The sequence below is a fragment of the Numida meleagris genome, chromosome 6, assembly GCF_002078875.1.
Source record: "Numida meleagris isolate 19003 breed g44 Domestic line chromosome 6, NumMel1.0, whole genome shotgun sequence".
In the NCBI taxonomy this organism is placed as follows: Eukaryota; Metazoa; Chordata; class Aves; order Galliformes; family Numididae; genus Numida; species Numida meleagris.
The window spans coordinates 23,498,894-23,519,485 of record NC_034414.1 but is presented as its reverse complement, the minus strand read 5'-3'; the positions used below and the strand labels follow the sequence as shown (position 1 = coordinate 23,519,485).

Sequence of the window (20,592 nt, the reverse complement as noted above, 5' to 3'; positions counted from 1 at the left end):
TTTAGTATTTAGTTGTTGCATTTGTTATTTTGTCACATTGTAAACTTTTGTACTGTAACTGACTATTCCAAAATGAGCCTTTTGTCTCTGTGTTGGTCAGCATCTCCTGCTAGTACTGAAGTACTATCTTCGGTTGTCACATCTCTCTTATCACTCATGGAGAGGTGATATTTTTGGAGAAATGAGTAATGGTAAGCATGATCACATTGTGGAATGGACTCAAGTGGTAATGAAGTGAAGGATTTATTTGTTCAGACACATATATAAAGGGATATACCATTGTTTTGGAAACAGTTTTATATCTTCAGAAAGTGCATTTTCACCTTTCCCAAAATACAAAATTGTGAATAGTTTTTTTTTTGTAGTTTGTACTACAAATAAACAAAAATCAGCAGAACACCACAGTGAGAAAACCACTCTGTAGAAGTATCTGTGTGACTATGTAAAGCTACTTCTAAGCTGTCTTTACTGCTTACTCTTATTTTTTCTCAGCCCTGTTAAAATCTGATCATTCTCTGCTCTTCGTACCACCTGTACCTATGCCACCTATAGCCATGCTATCATGTAGCATTAGGCTCTCTTAGCCAAAATAGCCAGAATTGGTGGGGTGCTAGTTAGTGGAAAAATAAACAATTTGAAATCTGTCTACTTTACTGGAATAAGAGATGACCTGCACGCTTCTATCATGAGTTAAATGCAGCTGCATGGCAGAAGGAAAGACTTTAAGAGGGCAACTCTTGTACTGATTTATATGTTCCTCTTCTAGCAGTTGTCATGAAGCTGCAACTATGGAAGTTGGTAAGACCAGGGGACTACTGAGAACTTTCCCACAGAGCATAGTTGCTTGAACTATGAATGAATGTTTAATTAATGAACACAGCATTGTACTGGAAAACCATTTGGCTTAGTGTTTTTTGAAGATTTTATTTGCCATGCACTTTTTTTAAGTAGCATTCTGTCCCCAGCCAGTGGTGTAGTGAATTGGTTGAAGAATGCCCATGAGTCTACTTCACAACTGACTATTCTTGCAGATATCTTTCTCTGGGAGAACATGATCGAAAGCGTTTGGAGGATGATGAGGACCGCTTATTGGCTACGCTACTACATAATATGATTGCTTATATGCTTATGATAAAAGTGAGTTTTGTTTTTTTTAATAGGTCACCCCTCATATTAAACCAATGTATTTTGGTGGTGTTGTCTTGAAACCAATATAGTGTAAAATAATGTTTTGAAACATCTGATCTTAATGAGGATGTTGTTCTAAACCTGGAGATTTTTTGAGATTTGTTGTCTTAGTTTAAGGAGCCCTATGCTATAGGTATGCATATACATTGCAATATAAACTAGAAACTTTTTAGCCCTACCATCACCTTTAGAGGACATTCTTACTCTCAAGAATATGGGTTGTAAGTTAGGCAGAGAGCATCTTCTAGTCTGATTTCCTAACAGCTGCAAATTCCAGTTCTTATTGGGGAAGTCAGAGTTGAAAGGAAAATATGGGCAGATCATGAATATGCATTTCAATAGCTCAGCATGCAATTTGCGGTTACTTGTAAGCAATCCTTTTTTTTTTTTTCATTCAGTGGACTGTCTATGCGTTCTTAAGACTGTAGGTGGCTACTAATATCTTCCTTTTAGTCTAAATTACTTCTTAAATAATGCAAATTTTCCATCAAAAATCATTGGAAAATCAGTCTTCTAAAATTTTTGTCATATCTGGAACCAGATGTAGTGCCATGCTTTACCAGGACAATCCTGTAATAGTTTTGATGCACTATTCTGTCTAGTGCAACATCTTGACAACCAGACTAGGTATACAAAAGTAGTAGTTTGAAAACTTTTTATGGTGTAAATGAGGAGGTGAGATATCATTACATAGTAGTGAAAAGATTAAGAATATCTGATATCCAACCAGCGGGAGAAGTTGCTTGGAGTAATTTTTTGGAGGGGAAGGTGGGGAGAAGAAACAAGGCATTTATTTTTCCTGGTATAAATGGAATATGAAGATAAGTTTTAAGATGGAATTTGAGTATACTTGGAATGAGTTTATTTCAGAAGAAGACTGAGATTTGGCTATTAGGGCTTGCATCTCTGTAATACTTTCAATAGCAGTAATAATAACCAGTTACTTTGATCAGTGGACGCAAAAGGGGAGAGCGAATGAAGTTGATAAGTGGCAACATGGAGAATTGAGAATTTTGATCTCAGTAGTGGGAAGTGTGGGGTAATGAAATTGCTGCTTTGTTGTGCAAGAGTAGGCAGGAAATCTGTTGTTCGTTGTGCCTCTTGCCCAGTAGTTGGGGAAAAATGGAGCATGGACAATTTCTTCTGGTACTGCTGGGCTAAAGAGGACTTAGCATGGTTGAACTGCAGATGAGTTGTTTTGCAGTGTTAGCAACAGAAACCAAAATATGTTGAATTTGGGAGGCAGAAGGAGTTGCCTGTGATTAGAGAAAAATAACTGTCTTTATATGTTCTTTCTAGGTGAATAAGAACGATATTAGGAAAAAGGTGCGTCGTCTAATGGGAAAATCGCATATTGGATTGTTGCACAGCCAGCAATTAAATGACATTCTAGACAAGCTTGCCAACCTGGTAGGTGAAACCATGATGAATGATGCATCTGTGGGAGATACAGTAGAGGGAGAAAAAATACTTCAAAATTCTTCTTTAAATGCTCAACTGTAACACTACGATAAAAGTGTTAAAAATCATTAAATCAGATTAAGTATTGCCTTCATATGTATAGTATAAAGACTATGGTTATATGACCCTGCTTATAGTAATATGTAGTCATCCATTAGAACTGCAATACAAATATGTATAAAGGTGAGACTTCAGCACAAGAGTTCTGTGCAACCCTAATGATTTCCTAATATCGCTTTCATTGTTGGGTACCATTGTTCTTACTAAGACTGTAATAAGTATTTGATTTTCCATGGGTTATAAGGCTTGTCAGGATCAGTTTCTATGCAAAATTATTTCCGTTGTCAGTGCGACAATACAGAATAAACATTACATTCTCTGTTGCTTACTAAGAACGTAGGCTAACAGTTCCATTAATAAAGTAGACAGGTTTGAACACAGCCGTCACCAGGATGGTTGCACAGTAGAACCTTTGAAAGCAAATTTTCCAATTTAAATTTATAAACATGTTCTGGAACTTAGTTCTACACGTAGTAAGGACATGAAATTCTCCTACTGGGGAAAAAGCAGACCATTTTACTGCGACATTAATAGTTATTGGAAACTAGGCGCCTCACTATCACATACTGAATGTGGTACCAGCTTGAAGGTTGTTTTGTGCTGTGATGACTTCCATTATTGCTCTTTTTGAAACTAAACTTACTGGAGTATCTTCCCTAGGGCTTGGTCCAAAATTGCCTCTGATCAGTTATGTTAAAAATAATTTTTTCCTTGTTGAAAATGCTTCTAGTGTCACCTACTGGACACTTTTCAAGAGAATTGGTTTCGAAGTTCATTAATGATGCCATATTATCTTATCTAGAATGGACGGGAACTCCCTGTGAGACCCAGCGGCAGCCGCCACATCAAGAAGCAGACTTTCGTAGTCCATGCTGGGACAGACACTACAGGAGATATATTTTTCATGGAGGTAGAGACAGGAATAAATATTAATGCAACTGGTAGCATTCAATAAATAGTATTAGAAATCTCATCTAACATTGTGTGCATCCAGGTGTGTGATGACTGCATTGTGCTGAGAAGCAACATTGGAACTGTGTATGAACGTTGGTGGTATGAGAAACTCATCAACATGACTTACTGTCCCAAAACAAAAGTTCTGTGCCTCTGGAGGAGGAATGGTCAGGAAACACAACTGAACAAGTTCTATACAAAGAAGGTATGCATTTTGTTTAATGCAGACAAGAGAGTGTAGAACAAACATGTTGTATTGGTATGTCGTATGTTTTAATGGCTGCTTAAGAGCACTGACTGAAGCTAACATTTTGCCTTGTCATCTGCATGGAGGCAATAAAACAGCAGGATGTAATTAAAAAAATGACGTGTAGCTTTTACTTGTTTTTTGGTTTGAAGAACTAAGAGAAAGTAATATGTGGTTGAACTATGTTCTGTGAAGGAAGGGATCTCAGTTACTAGGTATTGAATGATCATGGAGACTTAAGAAGATACCAAAAATACTGTGTTGGATTTATGGGCAAAAGCTAAATAAAGCTATATCTTGTAATTGAGTTAATTGTGCTATTTTAAATTTTAATTATTTTGTTTATTATTTAATTATTATTTTAATTATTTCATTTAATCTATTTTAAATGGGAAACTTGAACAGATCAAATAGTTTTTTGGGTTTTTTTTGGCCCAAGTTTGATTTTGCTGATTTCATATTCATCTTTCTCCACTATTTGGGAAGCCCTTTTCTTCTCCTTATGACTAATTACATATATAAAGAAATAGCATAAACCTACTGTGGGAAAACTCCAATAACTCTTAAACTGCAGTAACTCCTTCACAATGACCACCAGACAAAAGGTAAAGATTTGTAACTGCAAGTTTCTATATTGAAAGGCTACTATTTTTGAGGTAAAGAGTTTAGATTTCTGCTTCAAAAAATTAATTTTGCATAGACCAAGTCATTGTAATCCAGGTGTGAATACAGAGGGAGGAAAGACAAAAGGAGTGTGCTAGAGAAGATACTTGGAAAGCTAATTGTATGTATCTGGGGCCTTCGGTAGAAATTTCTCTTAAAATTTACTCTGAGATTATCGCTTACCTGTTATTTTATATTAGAGAGTTGGAAGAAGATTGTTTGAGGAATATGGCATAACTAAATGAACATAATTAACAAAAAGATAAATTACATGAGCATGACCAGCAACGCTGTGATTTCTGAATGTCAAGAGGAAAGGGGAGGGATTGTGACGTTGTTTTGAAGCTTCCCCTACACTAGGAAACTGAGTAAACTTCATTAGATTACTCATGAAAATGGGCCATCGCATGACCTATTCACTAGCTTATGCTATTTAGATACAAAATATTTATTTTTCAAGTTGATAGAGAAACTATCAATACCATATTGCAATTAGCTGTGGTTAATCTTTAATAGACTTTTGCTACTGTGTGCCACGTGGGTCTTGGTGATTTTTTTTGTTTTTTGTTTTTTTTTTGTTTTTTTTTTAAGAATCTTGCTATTCTGTTCTCTTATAATATGAGAAAATAACATTATTTTACTCTTTTTGTATGTTAGTGTCGGGAATTATACTACTGTGTAAAAGACAGCATGGAGCGAGCAGCAGCAAGACAGCAAAGCATTAAGCCAGGTACAAGATTTGCATGTTGGGAGTATTTCTTGTTTCATCTGTAACCATATAGGCTTTTTTATTAGTTTATTTAAACACCATGTCCTGTAAGTTGGAAACTAGAGGGTAGCTTTGCACAACTGTGTGTACACAGCAGATTTAGTATTATTTTTAGCTTGCCCCTGTATACCTCATTCTAGATCCATGCAAAAGCAACACCTGTATAAAGAAGAGTCACGTATAAGGAGGACTAACTACCAGTAAAATCATAACTTGAAAATACTATGAAACTGCAGCTTTGCTTTCCCTTCATGACTGGCTAGGTGTTATTTCTGATTGGGATGTACAACTATACCCACTTTGTGTTGAGAATTGAGTCTAATAATATGCTCATTTGTCTTTGAATCTGCAGTGGTGAATCTGTAGCTTTCTGCAGGCTTCCAAAGCACGAGTCTTTACTATTATCAGAAAGTTTATTGGAAAGTATTGTACTTGCGCAAATCAAATAGTGCAGTTAATCCTATGTCTTTACATTAATGTAACATATCCCCTGTAGACATTATTCTTTGTTTAACATAACAATTTGAGACAGAATAGTAGAATTATATTTGGCATAAATTCCTTTCCTTTTCCTGTTGAGTCAGTAAGTCTAGAAAAAGGGATTTTTAATTTGGGGAAATTGAGTTCTTGGACAGGAAATTTTTGATTTTTCTTAGTTCCCAGAGAGGAGCAGGTGCTGCATCTATGTGGGTAACAACCATGAAGGTGAATTACTTTTTACATTCTTAAGTCCCTTGCATCTCTCTTGGTGGAGTCTCTTTGCAGGTTCAGGGTAGCATCACTATGGGTTTTCAAGTATGATTTTTTTGTTGTGTTTTTTTTTTGCAAGAAGATGCCAGATTTGGAAGCCATGCTGTGAGTTAAAGCAAATTTTATGGTATATCTTAATGCCCCGTCTCAGGGATCTATGCTTTATATTCATAACTGACATCAGCATGACTGAGAAAGTGACTTGCATTTAAATTCAGTATCCTAAGGATTCAACACTCAGCTTAGCTGTTGGAGCATGTAAAAACCACAGATTTCCTCCTAACATTAGTCCTGTTCAGTCTGAGGAGGAAGACGATGGGCTTTTTCACTGAGGGTGGAGGAGGCGAAAGTGTCTTTGAAAACTATTCTAAGAATTGGGCAATAATGCAGTATTAAAAATGTGTTGAAAGCCATTCCCCAGTTTGGTGGTTCTGCACTAGTGATATTTAAAAAAATACATATAAGAAAGCATTTTCTAGCTGAAGTGAATGATGCAAAAGAAACTAGATAAAAATGCCTAGATGAAAATAGATGAAAATCTGTTGGTGTCTTCTACTGATTTGTCATTGAAACCACAACTTTTTTATTGCTTAAAATACAAGATAATGCAGTCAAAAATCACCAAAACTTTTAAGCCTGGTTTGTGCTTGCTTATGTGTTTGTACTGAAGAATTTTACTGTCTTTGATATTATGCAATTCTACCATCCTTTTTTTTTTTTTAACCATGCCATGTTTTACCTGGCATTTAACAAAAATAAACAGAAAACCTCCAATGGTATGAACCGCAAGAAATATAGACAGAGCTGAACACAGGTGTCCTTTGCATGTAACCAGGCTGAAATTTATTGATACTCAAAGGTCCAGTGGTTCTCTGATGACTGTCATTTGTGGATTCTACTGAAATGCTATGTGCATCAAATTAAAATTTTGTTTCTATTGTTATGCATTTTCCTTGGTCATATAATGTCTTGATTGACTGCTTTCTATTTCTGTTTATTCTCTTCTTCACCCTTCCCATTCCTTTTTTTTTTTTTCCTTTAACGTATCACAGGCCCTGAGTTGGGTGGTGAGTTTCCTGTGCAGGATATGAAAACTGGTGAAGGAGGTCTTCTCCAGGTCACACTAGAAGGAATTAACCTGAAATTTATGCACAGTCAGGTATGAGGGAAATCTGTAAGACGACAATGCGAGCATGAAGCTTTTTGCAGCTTACCTGCATCATCTGTGTTTCCTCTTCCCAAAGGTATTGAGAACAAGGGATAGTGCGATGGGGGCTGAAAAACACATTTCTATATTTGCACAAAAACACACACACACACACACACACACACACACACACACACACACACACACACACACACACACGCGCACACGTAAAAATACACTGAAATGAGATCCTCAGGACAACTATAATGAGCCAAAAAAAACCCGAAAGTTTAATGGAGGTTTCAGCTTCTGGTTATGGTCAGAATTGTCAAAGTGGAAACCAAATGGTAGTCAGGATATTAAGGGATGGAAAAATTGATCACTTGCAATCTAAACTGCCATAAAACATCACTGTGTGAAAATATCCTGGTGGCATAAATTGTCAACATTATAGATAGTGTTTGAATGTTGCAAGTGCAAAGGACAACTTTCTGCACTGTATGTAATCTGTTTTGTTTTAAAAAATGAGGTATTGTCTGTATCATTTAGTATGAAAATAGAGTGATAAAGTGCCTCTTGCTGTAATTCACAAAAATGAGAATAAATTACTGACTGTTTTCCATCTAAATTTTGTGGGCATAGAGGAAACACAACTAGAAATGCCATTTCTCCCTTTCTGTGGATGTTGTTTCTGTTGCTTCCTTTGATTTTTGTTTTTTACTTTGCTTTGTGTTTTTTGTTTTGCATATGACATTAAATGCATGCTGTGCTAGACAGTAGAATCAACTTTCAGGAGAAAAAGAGAGTGAGAGAGTCTGTGTGTATGTGTGTGTGTAAAACAAAAGCTTCTGTCAGTCCTCTGTGGAGTTTTTTTTTCTTTCCTCCTTACTAGATATTCCTCCTCACACAAGCTTTGTTCTTCTTTAAGTAAACATCAGTGTAGATCCCACTTGGAAGTTCATGTGGATCTCAGACACACATGCTCAGAATCTTTATTTAATACTTCTAAAGTCATGGCAGCACCACGTGTCTCTGAGTTCATATGGGCCAGGGTAAGGATTAGAATGCTGTGAACCTCCTTGGGTTTTCTTTATTACCAGGTTAGAACCTGGACTGTAGTTGACCTGCTGTTAGTATTTCAAATGTATTCTGTATGACTTCTTTTTTTCCTGAAAGACTGGAATGACATTTTGAAAGAAACCTTAGAGAAACCTAGTGCTGATTCTTTCTATAGGACTAAGGGAGTCGTTACTCATTGAATTTGGCATCACTGAGTCCTGTGTTACCACAATTACTCCTAGAGTAGTAGATTTATCATGTCCTTCCTGACAGAGAATGGTGTTCTAATTTGTTGTCAGCAATGGAAATTAGTACATTTTTTCTGGAGGATGGTCTGTGCAAATGCCAGGTCAGACCTGGGAAATATGCCAACTTTCTTCCCCACCCTTAAAATCATTCTTTCTCTTCCTCCTCTTTCTAATAAAGATGCAACCAGATGAGTTCCCATTATTTAAAGTAGATTGATGCACTGTTCTGGAAAATGCACTTGTTAATTCAATATGTTGAACTCCTAAGTCTGTTAGATTTACAGTGTTAACTGGCAAGGGAATTGAGTACCTAAGTGGACCTAAGACAGATCCTAGTTTTCTTCAATCTCAAAACAAAGTGTCTAGACAGACATCAAAAGTCTTCCATTTGAGGGTCTGTTTTAAAAAAACAAACCAAAAAAAAAAAACCACATAACTGAACTGTAGCAGTCATGTAAAACACTCCTCCTAGTTGCACCATAGCCTTTCCAATTTCATCATCTGTGGAGCTAAAGGATGTTTGCATTCTCATTTCAACACTCATTGAACAGACTGCTTTCTAATAAAAGGTCTACTGTTTCAGATAAAGTGTCCTTTTCATTTTTCATATAAATGATGTGAATTCCTCCCTAAAGCATTTGATTTCAGAATACATACATATGCTTTTATATATATGTATAAATATATATATATAATATTTATATATATATACTATATATATATATAAAATATATTTATATTATATTATATTTATATAGATATATATATATATAAAAGCATATATCCTGGGCTTACTTTATATATATGTAAATATATATAAAGTAAGCCCAGGATCCTACAGCCATTTCACTTTGTTGAAAACTGCCTTTTTCTGTTTCTTAATGAGTTTAGATAGGGATACTGACTAACCAATGCCTATAGGACCTCATCAGACACAGCTTCCTTTTCATCTTCCTTTCCTTACCCAACATCCAGGCCTCATATTTGGCTCTCTTTTCAAGTACTCTTTAGCAAGGCAACTTGGATAAAGAAGGATTTCTGTTGCTATGGTTGGTTGGAAGTCATAGACATAATCAATTTAAAACATAGGAATAGGGGTTTCTGCTCTCTATTTTAAAAAAAAAAAAATTGAAAAAGTCTCTCTTCTGCCCTTCCTGAGAAGACTGAAGATACTGCTTCAGTGTCAGAATGGTGCTGTATTTCCTGAAACTATTTTTGAAGGCTCTCGATTTGTAGTGTGTGTACTTCAACACTGCCCCATTCCTCAGGAAATGTCTTAGATGCACGGTGGGCCAACCTAATACTGATGCTTGGTAGTTCACAAATTGTCTCCCCAAGCTGGCAGTGCACGTAAGATTAAGAAGGAAAAAATTGTTCAAGTTTGTCTGTGCCTAGTGGGTCAGAGGAAGTCCTTCTGTAATAAGGAGAAGTTAGTGTACCTGTGACTTTGGTGGGCTATTCACAAACTTCTAATTTGAAATCTACAAATTATGTCATAATATTGGGTCTCAGTAACTCTGTCCCAATTAAGAATTCATCTGTGTCAAAAATAAATGAAAGTTCAATATAATGCAGCAGGCACATGCCCACTTACAGTAGAATCCACACTGAATGCTCTATCTTGAAGAAGCAGTTTCCCCGGGGTGAGTAACTCGTATTTCCTTTACATGCTTGCGTGTTTTCTGACTGAGAGGAGAACATCTCTGTCCCATAATCAGTGTAGTGAGAGGCTGACTTTCAACTCACGTCTTATGAAAATTGGTAACTTACTATAATTTTGACAAATTCTCATATGGTTCTTGACTTTTGTGGAAACACAACATTCAGTGTTATGCACTGAACGTGACGATCTGAAATAGTCAAGACTACCAGACAAAACACCAGGCCTTTCTATTCAATTTTTTAATGTTGTGCTTTAGACTATCAGCAAAAACTTTTAACTGGAGGTATTACAGAGAGAGGAAACTGGGTACAATAAAGTGTTCTGACATTGTCTGATTTTCTCTGAAGCTATTGTTCAAAAAAATAAAATATTTTTGATCAACAAAACTGATACCGAATGTGGGTGAAAACATAAGAAGGAGAAAGACGTGATTAATTTTCCTTTCCTGAGTGCCTGAATGTAAGCAGATGCAAGCTTCAGATTTTCTGTTTGTAATTTGAAGTTTAGTTTTTGATGCTGATCAAAAAATATCTTAGGACTATTTGTTAGTTCTCTGGTAAAACAAACAAACAAAAAAGACAGTAAGAAACCATCTACTAGAAAATCAACCTGACTTGTTTCAAGTGTATGGTGGTCACGTTTACTGACCTCTGTTGATACAAATAAGCCTGTTCCATAAAGAAGAAAAAGGTGGTCATCATTCTCTTTGGTTTTTTTTTTGGGGGGGTAGCATATCATCAAGGGCTGTATGGCTTTTGCTAGTATTGGATTCAGAAGGGTTGCAGATATTTCCATTCTCTTCTCTCCAAGGCAATGCAGTTTCTCCAGTATTTTTTTTTTTAATAAGTCCTAAGGTCACGGTGCCAAAAGTACATAGGAACTGAAAGTATGAATCCAGACTATTGTAATACAGTACTGCAAGTGCATCTCTAAGGTACTGGAAAGAGACTTATTGTGACTGTTAGGGTGATGTTACTCTTGGTGTTTCTCTTGCCTAGAAATGGAAGCGTATTAGACTCTGATGTGTGGAATTGATTCTTTATGGTACTTTCTACAGTTTCTTACTACGTTTGTGTATTGACTGATCCTTATGGAGCTGTGCACGTGCAAATGGACTGTTTTATATCTTGAAATATATTGGCAGTTGAACAAACTTAATATGCCCAGGGAACTTGTATATTTATGTAGTCTTGTAATTTAGGCTCTAGACTGAAAAACCTGGTTGTGTAGTTCAATTATTTTGTCTTTTGGGGTTCATGTTTGTAAAAATGAGTTAAAAGGTTTGTCTTCTAAGCGACTGCTCAGCTGACAATGGCCATGTGTGAAGCGAGCAAAAAATAGAGAAGGGTCCCGAATGCTCCCATTTTGCTTAAAGCAGAAAACTGGTACTGACAGGATACAGTTTGAAGTGTAAGTATGCAGGTTATATATCATAAACAATGGTACAAGATTAAATGGCGCAAAGTTATTAGAGAGGAAGAAGATTAGTAGTTTCTCATTGGATTATATGTGAGTGCTGGGTAGGTTAGAAGAATCAGTGTCAGGGTGGGAAGTACAGTGTCCCTTACCTGCCCTCTGTGCTGGAGGAGGACGCATGGAGGGGCAGAAACTGGGATGGATCAGAGGCTACAAATCGTGGCAAATTTGGGAGCCAGCTTTTTTCTTGTCCCCCTCTTCTGTTGTATTTCAGGTGTTGTTGGTATTCTTTTTGCAATAACTCATTTGAGTGCCTGAAGGGGTAGCAATGTTGGATATGTCAGAGTTACTAACTCCTTCGTTTCTCTTCCATGCTTTCTCCTCCTGCAAGGAGCGGAAGGTATTTCATCTTCTGCTGTCTTCGCTTCTTAGCACTTTTAAGTTATTTGTTGATTTCTAGCATTGTGGCAAGTTTGTCTTCTGAATATTTATTTCACCCTTTATTAATATATTAAACTGTAAATGAACTGGTAGTGTATGCTTAAACACCTCAGGTTGTATCTGCTGTGGTGATGTTTTTGTTTTATTTTGGTTTTTAGATTTTAAGAGAAAACCTTACTAATTTTGTGTTATTTTTGCTTCTGTTTTTGTAGGTTTTCATAGAGCTGAATCACATTAAAAAGTGCAATACTGTGCGAGGAGTCTTTGTCCTGGAGGAATTTGGTAATTACATTATTTTGATATTAGGTCTGTATTCACATGGCAGTAACTCAAATTTCCAGTCTCTAGATTCAGAATTGCACTGCAGTTTCAAAGATGGAAAGGAAAGGTAGATTGCGCTGAAAAGTTACTTAATAAAGAGATGGGGAACTTAACATAAAAAATTTGCACAGCACTTCCATCATATTAAGATGCGTGGCCTAGATGCTCTTCCTGTAATAGACAAATAAGGTGTTCTGAGTTTCACAAAGCAGACAAAACAACAGGAAATCTTGGATGTGCGTAGGAATTTTCTTTGGTACATTCCTTTTTCTTCTGAGAAATCTTTTTTTTAAGCAGTTTATCTTTCTCAACACACTGTGCTTTCTTTGCAAAAAAAGTTATGCTAGAAGTTTATTCTCCACTGTACATGGAGTTTAATTTTTGTTCTATGGAACAGAAAATCTTTTGTAAGATTGCGCATTATACTGTGGCTTTGGTTTCATAGTATGACTGCTAAAGAGTAATGAAGTAACAATTAAGTAAAATAGAGAATTTGTGCCATTTAGGCTATTCGTTGCTGTTACATAATCTGCCTGTAGCCTAATTTGGGTAAGTTCTGGGTTTCTATTCAGTGTTAGTCAGAGTACACTAGCGTATGAAAAAAAATGAATGGCTTTAGATGCAGCTCAGTAGTGTTACATATTCTTCTCTTGACATAGTCCTCATATCTGTATTGTTTTATTTTTTCACCTGTCTCTCTGGGTCTTAAGTGTAGATCTGGAAGATTTACAAAAAAGATAGAATTTACACCATTGTTGTCTTACTAGATCAGCATACTTTAGCTGCTAATCAAAATTTAAATTAGCAGCTCCCTTGACTGTTCTCTAGTGCTGTGAATAAAAGATTCTGACTGGTGGATTCTTTCTAACAATATAAAAAAAAAATTAAGGAGAGTGCTAATATCAATGTCTTCATCCTTAATAATGCATTATCTCCTTCTGGTGATAGAAAATATATAGAAAAGATATTGAAATGGTATAACCTTTCTGACAATTGTTTGCTTGTTGTTCACCATAAATGAATCTAATCTCCCAGAAGTTTGGGATTGCAAGTTGTGAATTTTTCCCCCTTTTCTGAAAATGATGTACATAGCTCAAGTGATCAGATCATTGTATTTAACCCCTAAAAAAAAAATTAATAGTAATGATTAAAAGATGTCTGCGTTGTATGATTGTATATTCTTTTAATGTTTTCACACTGATGGGCATGATTTATTTTACTTTTGATAGAAATTGCTTAAAGTTGTGAAACATACTGATAGGCTTTACAAACATTAGAGTTCAGAAGCCATAAAATTAGCTCAAACCATGGCTTCAGTTTTCTGAGAAAAATAATTGGATCAGAAATGATATTTTGGTCATTTTTGGAGACTCAAAGTCTCTCAAGTCTAAGTGTTTTCTTAATAGTTTATTTAGATTGCTCTATAAGACAGACAGCATTTGACTTAATTATTCCAATCAACTTCTGTTAATGATTCTGTGGTACAGCTTTTTGCCTCTAAATTAAAACTGTAAGGAAATGTTTTGTTCTTGTTTTATGGAAAATATTTGTAATCAAGGAAAATCTGGAATTGTGATAAGGAACTTAAGGAAATGTGGTTTTTGGAAGTAAGAGAAACTAAATTGTGAGATGAAAGAAAAAGCTGAGAAATCATTTGTAAAGTAAAAAACTACCCTCCTCTCACAATTGAGGTCACAGACAAGAGCCAATTTAAATGTACCAAATGAGGTTTAGAATTTATCCATTCAGCTAATAAAAAAAAAAAAAGTTGCAGAGAAGCTAACCTCTCCTCTAGTGCAAAAATGAGTGACTACCTCAGATGTGCTCTATTAATTGTTAAAATATGAGAAGATGTGATCTGTCCTGTGGAGGAAAAATTAAACTTATTAAGATGGAATTGACAGTATTCACCATCAAGTTGCATGAGCTTCTTAAGAATGATGTTGCAGAGCTATGTTAAACATTTTGAGCCTTGCCATGAGATTCACAGTACAGAGTATCTTGAAGTAGTGCCTCCTCTTAGGAAGCTAGAGTGCAGTAGATGTGTACACTAGTCTGATGAGAAGTAGTTCAGTGCAGGATTTGTTTATTTTATTCTGCCAAGTGTGATTGCTCCAGCTATAACACAGCAGGAAATTGAAGGTCTGTTTGGTAACTCTAGGCTTAAATACCAGCATGAAATTTGCAAATGTAATTTCAGAGCAGGGCACAAGCAGAAGCTCAGGAATTGTTGCCCAAATATGGAAATTGAGATTTAAAGTAGGTGAGAAAATATAAGGCTCTTCCCTCTGGAATTTGAGTTACTGCTGTGTACTTGTGCTTTACTTGTGGCCCCTTCACCGTGGCTGCTATGAAAACCTTCATTCTCCAGCAGGTAAACTGATGTCCCCTGAACTCGTGCTATGGTAGTACCGTATTTTCATTCACAGAACCAAAGGCTGCAAAATGGTGCTTAATAATTTACTTTCTCCATCCGCTTAGTTTAACAGCATCAGGAATAAGTAGTAATGTTAAAAGAAACGTGCTTTTTCTAATCTCTTAATTTGAGGCTTGGGTGGGGTTGTTTTTTTTTTTTGTTTGTTTGCTTTCTGTATTTTACAGTGGTAGTGCTTTGATTTCTGTGGGTATAAATCCAGACCCGCTTTTTTTATTCTTCCTAACTCAGTCCTCTCGGGAGAATTTTCCCTACAGAAAGGACTGTAAAAGAGTACTGTACTTAAAGAAAAGACAACTTACTGACTGCAAAGTGAGGAGAGAGCACCTAGGTACTCTCCTGTTCCCTCTCTTCCTGTTCTCAGTTATGATACAAGACTTTACACCTTCCCTTCTCTCCTTGTCTCATGGCACAAGGTCCTTACAGCTTTCCCTTCCTGCTTTTTGAAGAGTATATGAGCACTTGTATGTTATCCAGTGGGCAGTGAGACTTACACAACTGTAAAAATCCTACCCTATTTGGCTGTGCAACAGCCTCACTCCCACCTTTACCCCCTGGTGACATGGAGTTAATTTGGAACATCTGGTGCCAACGGGTAAGGTAGCTTGGATGCGCACCTCCTTCTCTTCCCAACACTGGTATTGCTGGGGCAGTGTAGCCTGGGTGTGCACTTCCCTCATTTTTCAGTTACTAATGTAACAGCCATCTCTTCAAGAAAACAGAATTCAAATATCAACCAGAAATACTGCATTAATTTTTAAAATCCAATTCTGAACTTTTCAGTATTTTTTTCCAGGAATGACAATACCATGGCATACTAGAATTGGCGGGCACTGGTTCGTTTCTGGAGTATTTTCTCAAACCCAGTCTGCACTGCCTACTTTTGGCTCCTTAGAGCGTGATCCGTCTCCCTCTCCAGTGTTTAGATGTGTCATATCATAAGTTGAAAAGATGACATCTGCATGGATAGGTTTTGTTGTGGACTTTTCCTAGTTACTCATACTGAATTCATCTGCCTCTTTCTTTTTTGTCACTAGTATTATGTGTAATAAAATACTTACCCTTCCCCTATGAACCTGGTATGGTTTGGTTTTGAATAATTTCTGTACTGCTGCTAAATATTTTTTTGTTGTGATACAGAAATTCCATGGCAAATTTCAGCTATTCTGGAAGGGAAGTATTCAAAGTTGGTCTTGTTATTACACATTTTAAAATTACCATTTGTATGTTCTTAGTGTTGGTTTTGTTCTCTCCTGGTGATTTCCCATGGTACCTGTTCACAACAATATCTGTAGACCAAGTGTGAGGTCAAATGCATAGTTTGGATGCAATACATACTGATGGTTACAGCTTGTTTTTTTAATGGATTTCACAATGAAAGCAAAAGGCAAATTATCTTTAACTATCTTATGTTCTTTCTTTCTGTTAGTTTGAGGCAGTGCAAAGGAGCAATATGAAATTTTCTGGATAATTTTTAATCAGTGCATTAATTCTCTTTTTGTGTAAAATCTTCTGGACATCAAGCCTGCTATTCTAAGAATACATGTAATTGAAATCTGTATTTTATTTTAAGATGATTTGTTCGAAAGCAAAGAACATTTTCATTGACAATATCAAGTTAAAAATGAGCATGCGTGTCCTAGACAGAAAAAAAGAATATTTCTAGAATTTCTCGAAATCTGGCTGTGAAACAATCTTCCAGCTTAGAAAAATGTTCTCTTTAATATCCTTTTTGTTTACTTTTTTCCTGTATCTCACTAACTTACTCCCAGAGTGTCCAACAGTTCTTATGAGGTTTGTCACTCAGCAGAGAAGGATTCAAACAAATAGAGGATAGTATTTTTGAGAATCAAGTCATTAAAAATTCCTATGGAATTGTTGCTTTATGTTTTATTATAGTAGTCATTAAGCACATTTTGTCATTAATTTTACTGCCTAGCAGGAATAACTACTATTAGAAAAGCCAGGGTGTCTAAGAACCATCAAATATCTATTATGGTTTTCCAAACATAGACAACAAAATATTTTTTGCCAACCTGAGTAATTCATGACCAGTATTGTCAAGGACATGTGTAATGTAAATGAAGGAAAAGTACTTAGAAGTGAGGGATAGCGAGGAGCCCTGTTCCTGCACCTGCTTTCTGTGTGCATCCCTTTCCTTTCCTATGGGAACATTGTGCTGTTTCTTTCCCTTTTTCCTCTCGTTTTTTGAACTTTTTGTTTTGTCTCTTGCCCGTCCGGTTTTAGTTCCTGAAACTAAAGAAGTGGTGAGCCACAAGTACAAGACGCCAATGGTGAGTCAACTGTGATGCCTTCTGGTAGTTCTTTAAAGGACATACCTTTATATTTTCATGTGGTGAAGAGAATTCCATTGAGATTGCAGGATTTGCAGTGCTAACACTGAAGTGAAATATAAGATGCTCTTTTGTTGTCTTCGCTTAATTAAAACCCTCATAAAACTTGGTGATTCTTGTTTCTATGTAACTAGAGGAACTTACAGGTTGTGCAGGAAGCGTAGTCTCTTTCATTAAATAGATCAAGCCAAACCAGCTAGTTTGCATTTATAACTTCAGCACAATATGCTATTGAAAGTATTAAACTGAAGACAGTGCAGAACACAATCCCTAATCCACAGAGCTGATGGAAAGGGAAACAAATTCCTGGTCTCAAAATGATCGCTAGCAGAGTTTATGAAAAGTTCCCACCTCCTCACGAAAGTGAGCAGTAAGATGCAAGAGAATGGCCTAAGTATTGATTACTACTATATAGGTGACTCATTGCTGTGTTTTTGAGTTCAACTTTGTATAAAATGTTTGGATACAGACAGCTGATAATTATATTTAGCGCTTTTACATGTATTTCAGTAATCAGGCTTATATATACTTATGGGGAGGAAATAACTGCCAGTGATTATCATCATAAATGAATTTTTTTCAGTTATTTTCTCTGAAGTACAGTTGCATACATGTAGTAATTGCATGGAAGCTGGCAATACTTCAACAAGAGGGAGAAAAATAACTTGATGTGAGAAATGATTTAGAAACAATATTCCTAGAACACATGAAATTGAAAAAGCAAATAGCTGTATCTTTTAACAGGCCAGCTTAATGAAAGTGAATGATAATTTACAGAAGCATTTTTGCTTGTCCTGTAATACAACAAAACATGTCATATTTGGACAATGCTATCAGAAATGTGGTTGGAATTTTGGGTTGTCTTGTGCAGAGCCAGGAGCTGGTCTCTACGGTCCCTTCCAACTCGGGATATTCTCTATGATTATGCATGCTACCTTTTCAAAGACAGTAAATATAAGTCTCAGCATAAAGGACAAGAACTTTGAAGATCTCTGGAAGAGCCAGTATTAGAGCTAGGTTATAAACTGAATTTGTATTACCTTCACTGAACTGTGCTGCCAGTCACATGCTCAACAAAGATTTTCTACTAATTAATAGCAGGAGTAATCATTTAAAAGGATTATTTGTAAATCTGCTAATGGCATATGAAAGTTTCTGCACTAAGATAGTGACAAAATTGCTTTGTTTTGTTCATATGAAATGTGCAGCATTAAGTCTTGTTTATATACACATACAGATGGATATAATTTAAAATATTAAAATATTTAGTTAATATTCACATATATTTATAAACAAAAACTAAACTTTATTAGCCATGAATTCACTAGCTTTGGTTAACAAATAACAAGGATTAACTGTCCTTGCATTTCTGAGCATAAAATGATCACAGTTGTGAGTAAGGAAGAATCCTACTATCTCGCATCAAGGAATAGTATTGGATGTTTAGTTTTACCATCGTTTTAGATAGCTTTATCAACTCCTCCCAAAAGCAAATACCTGGAATATATTTTTCTAAAGCGCTGGCTAACTTATTCTTAGCGTGCTGTCCCTAAAAAATATGAGAAATCGTACTATCAAGCAACTAATGCTTTTATCCCAAAGGTTTTTTATTTGTTATATGGTTCATCTTCTTTATTTCAGTTATAAAGTAGTATGGGATGCTTCTTCCAGATTTGATCTGTAGCCAGAGTAGTCATTCCATTAATTTCTTCAGAAAGGCATGCAACAAAATTCAAAACGTGCAGTGGATTTTGTAAAATGCTAAATAATCTGAATTTTGTTATGTCCTTTTCAAACTTCTTGCAGGCTCACGAGATCTGCTACTCCGTGCTGTGTCTCTTCTCTTATGTGGCTGCCATTCGTGGGAAAGAGGCAGAAAACAAAAGTAAACCACCTCGACCAGTTTCCAGTTGATCATGATACTGGGAAATACCTACCCTTTGGCACACTGACGGGCAGTATTTCCATTTTTACTGCAGTTACTGGAGCTCACTTTCCTGTCTTCTCTGAGAACTTGGTTATTTATGTATGACCCTGCAAGTCTTTCCCCATAGAAAAATCTAAGACTTCATTGCTCAGTCTCCTTCTGAATTCATCCTTAGTGGAGTTTTTATATGAGCTGTTCATCAGACAGTTTTGAGCATCAGCATCCAGCTGTGAATGGCCTACTCCGGCCATTCCTTGGAATCCTTTTTTTTCCTTAAAATGACTACCATAGCTTAAGTTCAGTTGTTTTCTGTTTCTAGTGGTACTTGTTCCAGACTTAACACTCTACAACTGCAGACTTCTGCTTTCCAGTTCTCTTGTGTGCAGTGGAAGCAGTCTGGTCCTGCGTGTTGTTTAAATGTAATGTTTTTTATTGTTTTCCTTGTACGTTGTTCACTTTTACCCACCAACATGGCATTCTTGATACATAGTTCTTTAAGCCCTTTTGGTAAAGATGATCAGTTTAGCTACTATAGTCTTAAAATATCACATGTGACAATTGCAGTTTGGTAATTAAATTGGTCTACCTGTGGAGATGACTGCAGCTGAAGTGGAAAAAGAGAAGAAATTTGAGGGTAATATATCCTGAGAAACACCAACACTACGAGAATTGTGCGGATTTTAGATGGAGTAGGAGTTTAGATAATGCGTGTAGACATCCCAGCAGTATAGCTGATAGCAGTTAATCACAGGGAGCAGAAAATGAAAAAGGAAATGTAAAACTTGGAAGCATTATTGGGTAAAGCACTTGTAATGTACCAGTGTAATTCCGGATTTGTAACTATACAAGACATTTATGTAGCAACATGCAGAACGTGCTCAGAAGCTCAAAGGATTATTCTGTCTCCAAAATTTTTAAGGTATTGCTTTTTTTCAGGCTATACTTTTGTATATCAAGGAATCTCTCAAATACTGTGTTAACGTGTAATGAAACTCTCTCAGTTAATACTATCCATCGTGTTCCTTATTTTAAGTAGGCTGAATATGAACGTTTTTTGCATCCTGTTTTTGTTATTGAACTGTGCTGCACTTGTCTGGAAAGCTCTTAGGATGCTGGAAGGTGAGACTGTCTAGAGAAAAATAATACTTGTGAAATACCTGGAAAAATGCTCTTGATGCAAACTGATGTATTGTATGTTTTGACATAGGATTCTGAGTAAATGAACCCAGAAATAACCCTGTTTTGGCTTGGTCAGGGATCTACTATTTTGAGTGGAATACACTAGTAATGAGTGAGGAAAATATGTAAATATTATAGTTCCATATCTATTTATAGAAACTGTACAGCTGTCTGAATGTGAAAATAAAATGTCATTCAACCAGTGACTTGTTTTCATCCTGTGCTTTACCTTTTCTGTTCATGCATCTTACTCTGCAATTAGTCATTATGTACAAAATGCAATTTACACATGCATGAAATAATGAAAAAGA

The 20,592-nt window shown here is 36.0% G+C and overlaps 1 protein-coding gene across 4 annotated transcripts in view; it reads left to right on the top strand.

Moving 5' to 3' along the window:
• Window positions 1–20,485, top strand: part of MADD (MAP kinase activating death domain) — a 71,202-nt gene extending 50,717 nt beyond the window's left edge. For all 4 annotated transcript variants that reach the window (XM_021401387.1, XM_021401386.1, XM_021401385.1 and 1 more), the window contains 9 exons: window positions 1,032–1,137; window positions 2,488–2,598; window positions 3,512–3,619; window positions 3,704–3,868; window positions 5,231–5,303; window positions 7,145–7,251; window positions 12,279–12,348; window positions 17,069–17,115; window positions 18,982–20,485. In XM_021401387.1, coding sequence (XP_021257062.1) covers window positions 1,032–1,137; window positions 2,488–2,598; window positions 3,512–3,619; window positions 3,704–3,868; window positions 5,231–5,303; window positions 7,145–7,251; window positions 12,279–12,348; window positions 17,069–17,115; window positions 18,982–19,089 — 895 coding nt within the window. In that variant the 3' untranslated portion in view covers window positions 19,090–20,485. The remainder of the gene's footprint in view (window positions 1–1,031; window positions 1,138–2,487; window positions 2,599–3,511; window positions 3,620–3,703; window positions 3,869–5,230; window positions 5,304–7,144; window positions 7,252–12,278; window positions 12,349–17,068; window positions 17,116–18,981) is intronic.